Raw genomic sequence first — 12,955 nt, 5'->3', positions numbered from 1 at the left:
TGCCATAATTCATATTGCATTTAGATAATAGAAAGTTGTCGTTACTAGTGCTGTTGGTATTTAAGAACAATCTAAAATTTATTAATTGAACCGTGAGCTATTTTTTGAGTAATTTAAATAGAGTGATAAGTAAATGAAATTCAAACAAGCCAGATATAGGAAGAATGAAGTTAGCCTGAAGGAGCGTAGCAGCATTAGAGTAGAAAGAACTGTCGGTAATAATGCGAATGACCTGGTTTTGAGCGTGCTGTTTGGACGAAAGGTGACAGTTTTATGTATTTCCCCACGTAGTAATGCCATATGTAAAGTGAATATGTATGAAGGCAAAGTATAAAGACAATAAGGCGTGAACAGAAAAAAATAGACCAGATTTAATGAGAGCTCTTATACCAGAAGCAGTTTTTTGCCTGACATAAGCAATATGATTAATAAAATTGAAGCTAGGGTGGTACCCCTTGATTAATGACTTTAACATTTGAGTAAACGCCATCTATGCAGACTGATTGTTTACGATCAAGTAAGTATTTCTTTTTAAAAGTTAAAGATGGACCAGTTATACCCAATGATTCTAGTTTAGTGAATAAAATATTATGATCAACAGGGTCAAAGGCTTTAGTAAGATCAAGAAATACAGAACCGATGAAGTAGCCGTGGTCGATGGAAGACTTTAAGAAATTGATTAATGATAGTAAAGCTAAGTTGAACTACCTGCACGAAAGCCAAATTGGCAAGGCTTTAGTAAATTAAATTTGTCTAGGTACTTGTTAATACGTTTGAGAAATAATTTTTCAATAATTTTGCTAATCGAGGACAGAACAGAGATAGGGTGATAGTTTTCCCTCACTATTCAAAATCCATGAGCATTCCCGGTTCTTCCGGTTGGTAGACAACATGTTAGATGCCCCTCTCTTACAATCAAAGCAATCGCATTGTGCACATTATTTTTGAACGCAAGTAGCATTAAGGGCCTGGTTGCAGAAAATTCGGTGCCAGAGTCTTCGGATTCGTTTTCGAATGAAAATTTCCAGATATATTTAGGTATATGTATATGCCAGTACACCTCATCCACGCTCGTCAGCTCGGCCTTTGACGTAGCACAAGACGGATGTACCCCCTTGCGTACGTGTCTCGTGGTCTTTCGAGTAAGAGAAGCGACCAGTTCCGCCATTTTTTTACCCTCTACTCGTTTTTAAGTGCTGTTCGAGGTGATCGAAATATCTCGTATACCTAGCCTCATTCACGGTCGCCTACGTACGTGAGATTCCAGAACTACGAGGTTAGAACCATACAGAAATAACTCTATATTGTGCTACCTATCGCAAACAGCAAAACCCATCTATCACAAATAAGTCAAGAGAGTTCTTACGCATATAAGATTTATGAAAAGGGCTGCAGCAACTTCCGAAGCATGCTGCCGAAATGTGTCTTTAGAATCAGGGTGTCTACCAAGTTGACATTTTCAAATTCCCTGAGTTTTCCAGGTTTTCCCTGAGCGACACAGAACTTTTACCTCAAGACAGGCTGACACCATGTCACCCGATGCTGTCACTCTCAAGTATTTAAAAAAATAAAAAAAAGCATCTTAATCCAGTTTGAGTAGTAAGGAGTAGTGTTTATTTTATTCAATATAGAAAACTGCAGGGAGGGGAAAGAAAAATGCACAGCAAATACAATATCTTCAAAAATGAAAAATGATAAAGCATATTGTAAATTGAGTCGAACATTTTCAAATACGAATATATAGAGATGCATACAGACGCAAATATTTTCGAAAATGAGCTATTTCTATCAAGTGATAGCAAGATAATTGGTATTAGGCCCGAACTTTGTCACAAGTGAGATTTTCTGAGCAGCTGGAAAGTCAAGCTCAACTGTCCTCACGCACTATGCCTCTGTTATGTGTTTCACTGCTTTCAATAGTTTATTTTGGTTTGTATGAGGGTCACCTGCATCTCTGCATCTCAAGCTCCTTCAAAGAAGAGGCGGCACAGTTCCTTTGCCGATCATTCCTAAATGCAACAGTAATTTCTGTTCTTATCCTCATTCTGCTGCGCGTTTGCCCCACGAATCATTTGAAGCATCCTCTTGGTCAGTTGTACAGTCAACGTCCGATTTTTCAGACTCCCTAGGGGCCACAAAAATGTCCAAAAATTCAAATTGGGAAGTCCAAAAAAATGAATGCATGTCTTTTACTGCCCCTAAGGGCTCAAATTATCACAGGCACCTCCGAAAAAGCTCTGGAGTCCTGCCAGTACACTTATAAGCCATTAGTTAGTCAGTGCTCGTACTGTGACAGGAGACCGTGGGTGCACTTGTGCATAATTACGGAATGCACATTGTGCCCCCATGACAAACTGCCCCTTTTCACGCTTAAGCTTCACCGCAATACTTCATGTACACTTCACCACGTAACACTTCTGTGCTGAGGCAAAGGTAGCATTCGGGAACTGGCACTATGGAGCGCGCCATGCTTTCTAAGCTTCGAAGCCAATCATGAGGATTACAGAGATGGAGTCAATGCCATTACTGATGGCGGCGAATACTTTCAATGAATAACATGGCCCCGAATGGCAAGAACTTTAATAGCGAACGTCGAAGCAGCTAAGCCTCGCATTGCCGCGGTGGTGGCTACGGCTGCCAGCGGATCTGCGAGCGAGAGCGCTGGTTCGAGGCGGCGAGGTAATAAAAACGGCATGGTTGGCTTTGATTAATGCCATTTCGGACATGCGGTCGCAGCAAAAAGTCTGGAAAGTCAGACAGAGAACAGTTCTTGCATCCGAAATTTCAGACATTCTTATACATTGACTCTACAGGGTACGTGGTGGTGCTGCTAAGCCGTCCGCATTATCGCGCATGTCCGAAAAATTGGGTGTCTGGAAAATCGGTCGTTAATTGTACACTGGTGACTCACTCCTCCAGCCGATGACACCACCTCAAAGACAATTCGTTACGATTCCTCTCTTTTAGTCAAGCCAGCATCAGGGCAAGTTTCATTCCTTTTCAATAAAATCACAGATAATTTTCCTTAATAGAAGCACAAGTTCCCTTACTTTTTCAAGACTATTCAAAATCCCTGAGAGTTCCCAGTTTTCCCGGTTGGTAGACACCATGTTAGATTTCCCTCTTTTGTAATCGAAGCGAGCACATCGTGTGCATTATTTTTGAACGTGAGTAGCATTAAGGGCGCGGTCGCAGAAAATCCGGTGCCAGAGTTTTAGGATTTGTTTGTGAGTGAAAGTTTCCATATATATTTAGGTATATGTATATGCCAGTACACCTCATTGACACTCATCGGCGCGGCCTTTGACAAAGCACAAGACGGATGTACCCCCTTGCGTACATATCTCATGGCCTTTCCGGTAAGAGAAGCAACCAGTTCTACCATTCTTTTGCCCCCTACTCATTTAAGTGCTTTTCGAGGTCATCAAAACGTCTCCTATACTTAGCAGTGTTCACGGCCGCCTGCATACGTGAGATTTCAGAACTATGCAATTACAACCATCTAGATATAACTCTATGTTATTAATATTATTAACCCACATATCGCAGATAAATCTATGGAGTTTTCATCAATCCTCTGCGCTGAAATTCTTCGCCATATGGTGCCTTCACAACCTGCAGGTTTATCTGACTGAGCTAGCTTGAATGCTCGCTTGCCGTAGTCAGAAGTTTGAATCCTCGAGCTTTTTCTTTTTCTTCCTTTTAAATCTGAAGGTGGTAAGCTCAAACTCACCTCCTCCAGTACACTACCTCTCTGGGCTTGGAGTGGCAGCTGACACCGGTAAAAATGCTGAGAGCCAGTGGAGTTATACTAATCCAATTAGGAAAACCCACTAAGCTTCAACAAAAGACAGGAATTGGCCTCCCTGGTGCAGTATTCGGCCACTCCCTTCCAAATGTCTAATTCGATCAACCAATGACCTTTAGTCCCCAGCAGCTGCAGAGCACCTGACCAAGGCTGATGATGACGAATGTGGTGTTTTGTGGCACAAGAACTAAATATGACTTAACAGCGCCAGCCCAGTGTTAATGAGCTTGCAGTGTAGGTACGACTTATGAGAGATAGATGCTACATGGCTGTAAAGGGGCCTAAACAGTCGCTGTAGAGTGCGTAACACATATGTGTAACAAAATTATGCCACTGGGTAATGAGCTGTACTATGGACGCGAAAGCTACATTGTGATGATGAAATATGTAGTAAAATACCGTATTTACTCGCATAATGATCGCACTTTTCTGCAAAAAAAATTGAAGCAAATTCAGGGGGGCAATCACTACGCAGGTTAAATTTCCTGCAAAAATATATATGTTTTTTTATCCCGTGTTTGCTGCAGGATGACAGCAGGTCAACAAGCAGGCGGCTACCGCTGTAACAGTGCGGGACACCAAAACAAATATGGCGGCCGGCGGAGCAAGCCGAACACACTGAACGGGATTTTTGTTCTTCTCGTGAGTACATTACGCGCATTGAAACAGTTTCTTCCATATCATTAATGAATAATATTGTTAATATCGGCAAGTTTGCGACAATAATGTAACCACGTCCACTTTGAGGGGACAGAAACAGAGATTGGCACGCATAGCTGCCAATGACATAGAAACACATGGCGGGCATGCTGCAGAAACTGCGGAATTTGTCTTCACTGCTATCCTAATACGGCATGTTTCTGCTAAGGGTGGGCGAATATCTTAGCTATGTTATAAGCGCCGGCGTATGAAGAGGGTACACTTCTAACGTATCAGTGTAAACGTGGCCACTATAATTGCCGCTCGCGATTTGTTGCGTGCCCACGAATGCAGACGAGAAGAATCAAAAGGAGCCTTTTTTGTTGTTGGCCAAAACCATTAAGAAGCCTACAAGTAATAAAGCCAAGGCAAGTTTGGTTGTAGCTTTCTTTCATGGAAGTGAGCAAAGTGATGAAAGGAATGAAATGGGGCATCTGCTTAAGAATGTTTGGTGTATGCAGACAGCTTGGTATATCGTCAAGAGTCATTCACGTAGCATTTGACAGCATTCGACAGATGGTAAGCGCGATCATCATTAGCTAGACTTGGCACACGACATATCGCTGCGACAAGTTCGGGGTGCGATCATTACATGGGAAAGAAAAAAAATCTAATTTTGATGACAAAATTTAGGGTTGCGATCACTACGCAAGTGTGATCATTATGCGAGTAAATACAGTATTTCAGACGTATACATTTGCAAGGAGCACTACTACCTTAACAGAGCCCTTGTGATGCAAGGCTGTGGAGGCATGTGCTATACAGAACCACAGTAATCCCTCGTTATAACGAAGTCAGTGAGATGACGAAAAGATTAGAAGCGGTAATTCAATATAGGCGACCACTTGAGAAAAGCTAATGCAGTCAAGCTTTAATTGTGCCACAACTGCAAGGAAGTCAAAATACAATGTATTCATGAAGCAAAACTTTATTTAGATGCAAAAAAGGCAGTCAGCTTTGCCGGTTTCAAGTTCTTACTGGGTGCGAGCAACCCCTGCTCTAATTTGACCAAGCATTGCACGAGGCCACGGTTGCCGCTCAAGCATTTAACCTAATTTCGCAGTAGGCGTAGATACTCCCGCATCTGCACCATAGTTGGCACTTCACGTGGCTCTTTGTCCACCGGCTCTTCATCCTCATCGGCGTCACCAACAGTGTCAATTAGCATCTTCGCATCCATCGCTGGGGCGACCATGGGAGCAGCAGCGTCAGCCAACGCAAATGTCTTGAAGTCACCTTCTACCTCTCGGCCAGCAATTTTATGAACAGCCTCGTACAGATTGCTGCAAGTCCGGTGATCGTCATGCTGGTCATCGTCAGGGTTGCTGACGACGGTGCAGGAAGAGCCGGCATGCGCAAAGCAGTTGGTGACCTTCGAAGGTGTGAGTTCTTTCCATGAGAAGTTCAGAAAATGGATCGCACCAAGCAAATCAGTGTTGTACCTCTTGCTGGCGTCATAGGCTGTGAGTATGTGCTGCAAAAGAGCCTTGCAGTACAGCTTATACGTGGTCTCAATGATGCCCTGATCCATCGGTTGCAGTACCGCAGTTGTGTTTGCAGGCAAAAATTTCACAGCAATTGCCTTGAGGTTGTCGATCTTCATGTGGTTCGGACAATTGTCATTTATGAAAAGCACTTGGTGGTTCTTTGCGTCGAATTGTTTATCCAGAAGGTGCACGTAGTCTTCAAAAGTAGCAGCAGTCATCTGTGCTCCCTTGTTACTTCTGTAGCTCCATTCCTTAGCATTTCGGAAGTCCAGCGGCTTCTTTACCTTCCCTAGTATCAACAAGGGAAGCTTGTACTCACCTTTTGCATTTGCACAGAACAGCAGAGTGACACACTCCTTGCTCTGTTTTCCTCCAGATGAGGATCTGCCAGCGGCAGTGAATGTGCGATTCAGTAGCATCTTGTATGCAGCTTCATCTACATTGTAGATGTCTTTATCTTCCTACTTTTGAAGTAGAGTTTGGAGCGAATGTTGGTGCCATACGTCTACAGTGTCACGGTTCCCAGCTGCACTCTCACCTACGATTGACTTTGAGGTCACGCCGTGTTGTTTCTTGATCTGCTCAAGCCAGCCGTTGCTGCAGTTGAAATCATTATGGCCCATTCGCAGGGCGAGAGTTTCAGCTTTTGCAGTAAGTGCAGGTCCATGTATGGGGAGATTTGCACTCCTGGCATTCCTCAGCCACTGTACAAGTGCACCTTCACGATTCCCCTTTCCCTTTGCCAAGAAGCTCTTTTTAAAGCTATCCAGCACAGCTTCCTTGTTCTTTAATACAGTTGATAAAGTAGACGGTGGTATGCCGAATTCCTTCGCGATGTCATTTTTCTGCCGGCCGCCTTTTTCCACTTCTTTTATCAGCAGAACTTTCTGCTCCAAAGTTGTTCGGAGACTGCCCGGGCAACCTTTGCCCGGAGACTGACGAAGACATTTAGCACAGTAGGCCACAAAAGCACATGCGAGGCATGCCTAATGAAACACTCAGAATAACACACAACCATATGGCCTGCAGCACGAATCCAAACTCACGCGCCGTCCGCGCCAAAGTGACTGAAAGCTGCGGCAGAAGGCAGAAGCTTCAAAATGTCGTTGAGGCATCTCACATTCCTCGTCAGTGTGTGCTGGTGATGCCAATGGATGCAATGGCATTGGCTTCACGTGTAGCGGAAGAAAGGTGATCGAAGTTGTGGAGACCAAGAAGCAGGAACCGCGGAAGGGCACCCATTGGTGGAAGATTGTGCTCAGGACGACAGGCCGGAAGAGGGCAACTTTGGAGGAGCAGCGACATCGAAACTGGCAGTGAGGAGGCGAGGAGCTGACATGAAGATGAGTGAGAGGAGTGACTGGCATCCAAACAGCTTGCAGACTGGAGAGCGAATGAGGAGGGGAAGGCAGTGGCTACTTTTATGGGGGGGTGCGAAGGTCACGGACGGCTACGAGAGTATCGTGCTGAAAAGTGCCGCAAATGCCGTAGCTCGAGTCTGAGGTTGTGTTTGTTGTGCTCGAAAAATGATTAGCCACTCATTGTGGCTACGCAGTGTGATTGTGAAAATGGAACGGTGTTTCAGTAACACCCTTGCATGATCACTGGGCAATTTTTCCCTGAGGTGTACAGCCGTGAAGCAAAACGATAGTCTTTCGGCGCACCATTGTCGATGACACTGTGCTAATTTTAAGGTTCGAGTGTTGGTGTTGGTACCACTGACAAATGTCTAGGAACAATATTCAATGACCCTACCATGCATTTAGACCGTTTGTCTAAAGTCGGATGGCGCGAATCGAGCATGACTGGCTCGAGAAAGTCGCCGGGAAAGCAGCAGCTTGCATCGACCCGTTATGTTCACAGTCTGACTCACGGCTGGCAATGCTCTCATTTTTCGTGTTTTGGAAGAAATTTCGAATAAAGCAAAGTTTTGAGTAAAGCGATTTCATTATAACGAGGGATTACTGTATATCATATATAATTAAGCTATGTATTTTTTTATCAAATGCACCTTCATTATAATGAGCTTGATTGGAAACATGAAAACCTGAGGTTCTAAATCAGGGCACACACATATTTTTGCCCCCACCGCAGCTGGAAGTTAAACCTGGAATGTTGTGCCATAGCCAGTCGTTGTACTACGTCTGATAATTACTTTAAATGGGAGGCCATACAGCTGAATTTGCTCAAAGATGCAAAATAAGGTTGATGTTGACCACAGTCAGTAAGTGCCTACAGCAGTAAAATGGAAGGCACACTTAGCAGGCCATCTCGCTAAGTTATCAAGATGAAGTCCAGTGTACATTCAGAATTCTCCTGCAGGTGGCCCAGGTATTTCCAGTGCCCGACATTACTGATATCAGTAATATTTGGCCTTGATGTAAAGAAGCTCAACACTAGTGGCTTCATAAAAGTGGCTAGTTGGGCTAATTGGTAGTAAATGGTAATACTAGGAGAATGCCAGCAAACTTGAAAAAGGCAAAAATAGAGAGGCAGGCATGTTGTGTCTTGCACATGTTCAATACGGACTTGGGGGACATTGTTTTCAAGAATAAAGTTCAGTTATTAGTCCAGTCACCTTCACCTCACTTTGTCTACGTCTTCCTCTTGATTTTTCCCTTTTTCAAGTTTGCTGGCATTCTCCTAGTATTTCTATTAGTGGCAAGTGCTGCTGAAAGAAACGGTGTCGATGCAATGGTTCTCTTAATGCCTCGTCTGCGTATGTATGCCCTTCTTTTGCAAGCTACAATGGTTCACCCGAGTGGAAGGAAAGGCTCCACTTACGTGCAGTTTGCCTTGATAGCTTCAGTCAGAGCGTCCCTGGCCCTGCAGGAAATGAATGAATGAACATGACTTAAAGGTCTTCTGGTTCAGCGCACATCAGCCTATATTCAAATGACCTGCCCTTGTGCAGTTTGCCATATATTGCAAAACTCCAAAGTTGATCTAGTTGGTGAAACACACTGCAATAAGGAATATTGTGTTAAAAAAGAAAGAAAAGGAAAACACAAAGGAAGATAACACACATCCCTTCAATGTGTTTCTTTGTCCGTGTCTTTCCCATCATATTTTTTGCTTGCATTATTTAAGAGACACAAAATTGAGTCAAGTTATAAACTGATAATGCTCTGTAACAACAACACAACAAATGTACAGTGCTCACGAAATGAAACACATCAATTTAGGGCTAACTAATGCACATATTTTCATTTCCACTGGCTGCAGTTTGTATCACATCAACGCAATTTTGGTGTGTACACTTATATCGGAGTCCACGTCACCTTTGGCGACCAGATTCCTAGTGACATGATATGGTACTCTCCAGTACTTTGTACATATGCAGGATTCTACTAAATTCTCCCTGTCACATTTCATTCTGTGAGCACTGTACATCTTTGAGAAAATAACTTCTGCAAACAATTTAAATTATGCATAAGACCTTGAAAGTGAGTAACGAGCTCCTATAGACGCTGCAAAAAACAAGATATGAGAAAGAAAATAATGGTCCAATGATGCGCAGTGAATCAGTACAGACAAATACACAACGTGAATATGTACACACATCATCTTGGTAGTGATCTGTCAAAGGTAGCAAACAAGTAGTAGTAAAAAGCAAGTTATGTGGCATTGAAAAGACAAAAGAAAGTGTGACTTGGCTGTAATGCCTCGTTCACACCACAAAGTTCCCAGCTGGTGACAAACATCGGCAACAGAAAAATTTACATTGCGTGACTTTGCGTGACAGAAGACAACCCTTGCTGGAAAAAAAGCCTCACTTGTTACAAGCCAATCATAAAGCGGGATTACAAGAGAATGAAGGGGACAGGAGTGGAAGCTGCTCGCAGTTGTTAACATCTAGTTAGTGATTTTGCAAATGGAGCAGGCACAACCAGTCACGTCATTGTTTGATAGATTGGTTTATGATTGGGTTTTAATGGTGCAAGGGCCAGTTCTGGCCAAAAAGTGTCAAACACATGATGCATGGAGTTAACAATGGTATATGAAGTCTAGGATGTACCATGGCTGTAAAGGGGCCTAAAGTCAGTCAGTGTTTAATTACATAAAATATATATGTGCAAGAAAGATGACAGTGGCAAGTGAGATATTCTATGACCATAAAATATACATTGCAAAGTGATCAGAAGATAAAAATGTAGAAAAATGGAAATAGCACTAAAGCCTTTCCCGGGTCCTTGAGAGCAAGAACCGGCAGGCACACGCTCCAATACTATTCGCAGCATAAGCCTCGAGGCTGTGCTACGGATCACTCTGGTATCAGCTGGTCATTATAAATAAGTTCTGAAGTTTTCTGTATTTACTGTTACCCTATAGTTTCCTGTTAAACTCACACCCCCAATTACAGCTGCCCAGAAAGAAAGAAAAAGAATCAGCACATATAACTTGCGGAAATAACTTCATAGAGCAATGCTGAAATTTTCATAAGAACCATCTCCATTCGCGGATGCACAACTCATCCACGTCACATCTCCTGTTGCACTGTAAAGAACTGCCATGGAGTGGACTGCCGTCGACTCAATAATTAAGCATACACACAGTAATACAAAAATAGAGAGGAAATAATGGAGACACTATTGTGTAATGAGGAACATGATGGTGCATGCCTTGGTGAAAAATATTTGTGCTGGCACCCAAAGGAAACATTTAAAACAAGTATAATAACTGGCATTTGGCACTGGAAGTTCCTAGAAGTGAATATAGCACCTGGGAATCATTTTCAGCTAGTTACGCTCCCAGATGGTAACATGGCCAAATTAATGGGGCCCAGAAACACTTTTTGAACATAGTAATAGAATGCTGCCAATCTGTTAATGAGGATCATGTGAATATGTGAATGCCAAATATTATTGCACTGTATGTAGCAGGGAATTTACAATCTCATGTCAAAAGCAGTGAAAAATCCCTTGCTCTTGCTTCCTCAATGTCATCATGCAGCGCCATCGCAAGAAGCTGGACTCGCAACAGTTATTGGTTGATTCCATAATTCGGAGAACATTCTCAGTAACACAGTCATTGCTCATTTCAGTAAAATATAATAAAAATTAATACATGTCTGTGATCTCAAAAAGACAGAAAAGCCATTTCGTATTTGTACTACCAGTCTAAGCACAACAGTTATGCGTTGCTGTGTCTGCTGCGCATGGTTTCGAGATTAAAAGTGTAGCGTAGATACTGCGGCTGCCATGAGGTGCCACCACGTGCCATCTTGCATTCAACCTATAGACGCAGCCAGCAGGGCACTGCTCCCTTACACCCGCTTGCCGTCTACCCTGTGTAGCTTCCAGCACACTAGTGGAAATGAAAGGAGAGAGAAAGCCACTGACTGGTCCGATAACTACGACTAACTCCGCATATACTTGAAGGGTTCGAGAAATTTTTGAGGAAGGGGATTCGTGAGGTGACATAATTTAACCCTTTCAGGGTCAATGATGCAAATATACGGCGCCGCAAACAGGTGCGAAATGGTCGATGCCATATATTTACGGTGCCGCATGTACCTTTAAAAAGCGCGCCAATTTCGAATTTTTTTCTTTCCTGGCATGTGCCGCCACTATGCGGAAATACAGGGAATTTCTTTTTTTTTTCGTGTCTCCTTCTCTCAGTTTTCCGTGCATGGTTTGTTTTAGAGCTAGTTTGCTCCAACGCGTCTATATACTACCGCTCACACATTGGCGCACGAGTGGGCAGGTGGCAGTTTGGGTTTTGTTCCACGGGCGGTTTCTGTGCTCGCAAAACTGGTGGCTTTCTCGTTACTAATCACTTAAAGGGCGACCACCTGTTTTTCGCTCGTTTAGTGCTCGCAGGGGTGTGCATAGGAAGGATGCCGCTGTGCATGCGTTTTCTTTTTTCTTTTTTTGAGACTTGCGCAAACTAATTGCTTCTGGTTGGCAATAAGATGAAGATTAGTGGAAGCTTGTCACATGTTTTGCTTTTTTGACGGGCACAGAACCACAGTTGTCTACCCTGAAAGGGTTATTAGTGGTATAATTCTATGATTAGTTAGGAAAGTCTTTCAGGGCTGCTTTAAGGAACACTTTGCTACTCTGACTAAAGAGCCATATTTCTAAAAGCGAGGGCTGTCTCCAGGTCTGCACATTTTCCACATGTTCCTGGACAGAACGAGTGGGCACCTGGCACAAACAATGAAAGCACATATACATGCACCCAGTTGTGATCGGTGCCTTTGACTTCCCATTTTTCTTTTTTGGTACATGTGGTGGTGGCAATATAACCAGCCGAAAGCAGCACCAGAACTTCTCACCAGAGCCAGGAGGTGGCGTCAGCCTGGGGCTCATCTTTGAGCCCACGCCGCCGGGTCTCTTCCGCTGCACGGAAGGCACGCCGAATGTAAGCGCTCCATGCGGGGGGGACAGCCAGGCATCGAGCCCAGTCAGCACCATCCAGCGGCACGTCCTAGAGACACAACAGGCAGTCGAGTGAGCCGCGCACGAGAAAGTAACACTTCTTTCAAACAACTGCCTTCCTGTACTCGAGTTATTTGCTTGTTAGTGGTGTGTCAAGAGAGTAACATATCTCTGTACATTTTGTGGACGCCCTTTAATCGCTTTTATTTTATTTTTCACTTCATCGTCATGAAATATTTTGTTTTTCTTGCTCCTGGTCATTACTAATGAGATCATAGGTTTAGTGTTACCTTCTTTTAGTGTTTCTGTAGAGTGAACCACACTAACAATTCTTTACTTATTTTTGCCTTTGTTTTTTTGTGCCTGTTTAATAGTATGTGAATCAAGGTTCCTGAAATTGCTCACATTCTGTACATAACTAAAATCTCGTAATTTGCTACCAACAGTTGACGTATATGCACACCACATTTCGTTATACACTTCTACTTTGTAACATGATCAAGCTTTCTGCACACCTATCAAGTAAAAACCCTGTACAGCAGGCGTTTTAACGTTAACAGAATCTTAAAAAATCACCT

The 12,955-nt window shown here is 43.3% G+C and overlaps 1 protein-coding gene across 2 annotated transcripts in view; it reads right to left on the bottom strand.

Annotated features, from left to right (window-relative positions):
- The window catches only part of LOC142576583 (focadhesin), a 429,785-nt gene that overhangs the window by 192,922 nt on the left and 223,908 nt on the right, over positions 1-12,955 (bottom strand). For both annotated transcript variants that reach the window (XM_075686768.1, XM_075686769.1), the window contains exons 19-20: positions 12,275-12,426; positions 8,779-8,820 (exon numbers count right to left, since the gene is read on the bottom strand). In XM_075686768.1, coding sequence (XP_075542883.1) covers positions 8,779-8,820; positions 12,275-12,426 — 194 coding nt within the window. The remainder of the gene's footprint in view (positions 1-8,778; positions 8,821-12,274; positions 12,427-12,955) is intronic.

Source organism: Dermacentor variabilis, chromosome 3, assembly GCF_050947875.1.
Source record: "Dermacentor variabilis isolate Ectoservices chromosome 3, ASM5094787v1, whole genome shotgun sequence".
Taxonomy (NCBI): domain Eukaryota; kingdom Metazoa; phylum Arthropoda; class Arachnida; order Ixodida; family Ixodidae; genus Dermacentor; species Dermacentor variabilis.
Note: the sequence above shows the minus strand (reverse complement) of the source record. Positions and strands in the feature narration are given on the sequence as shown.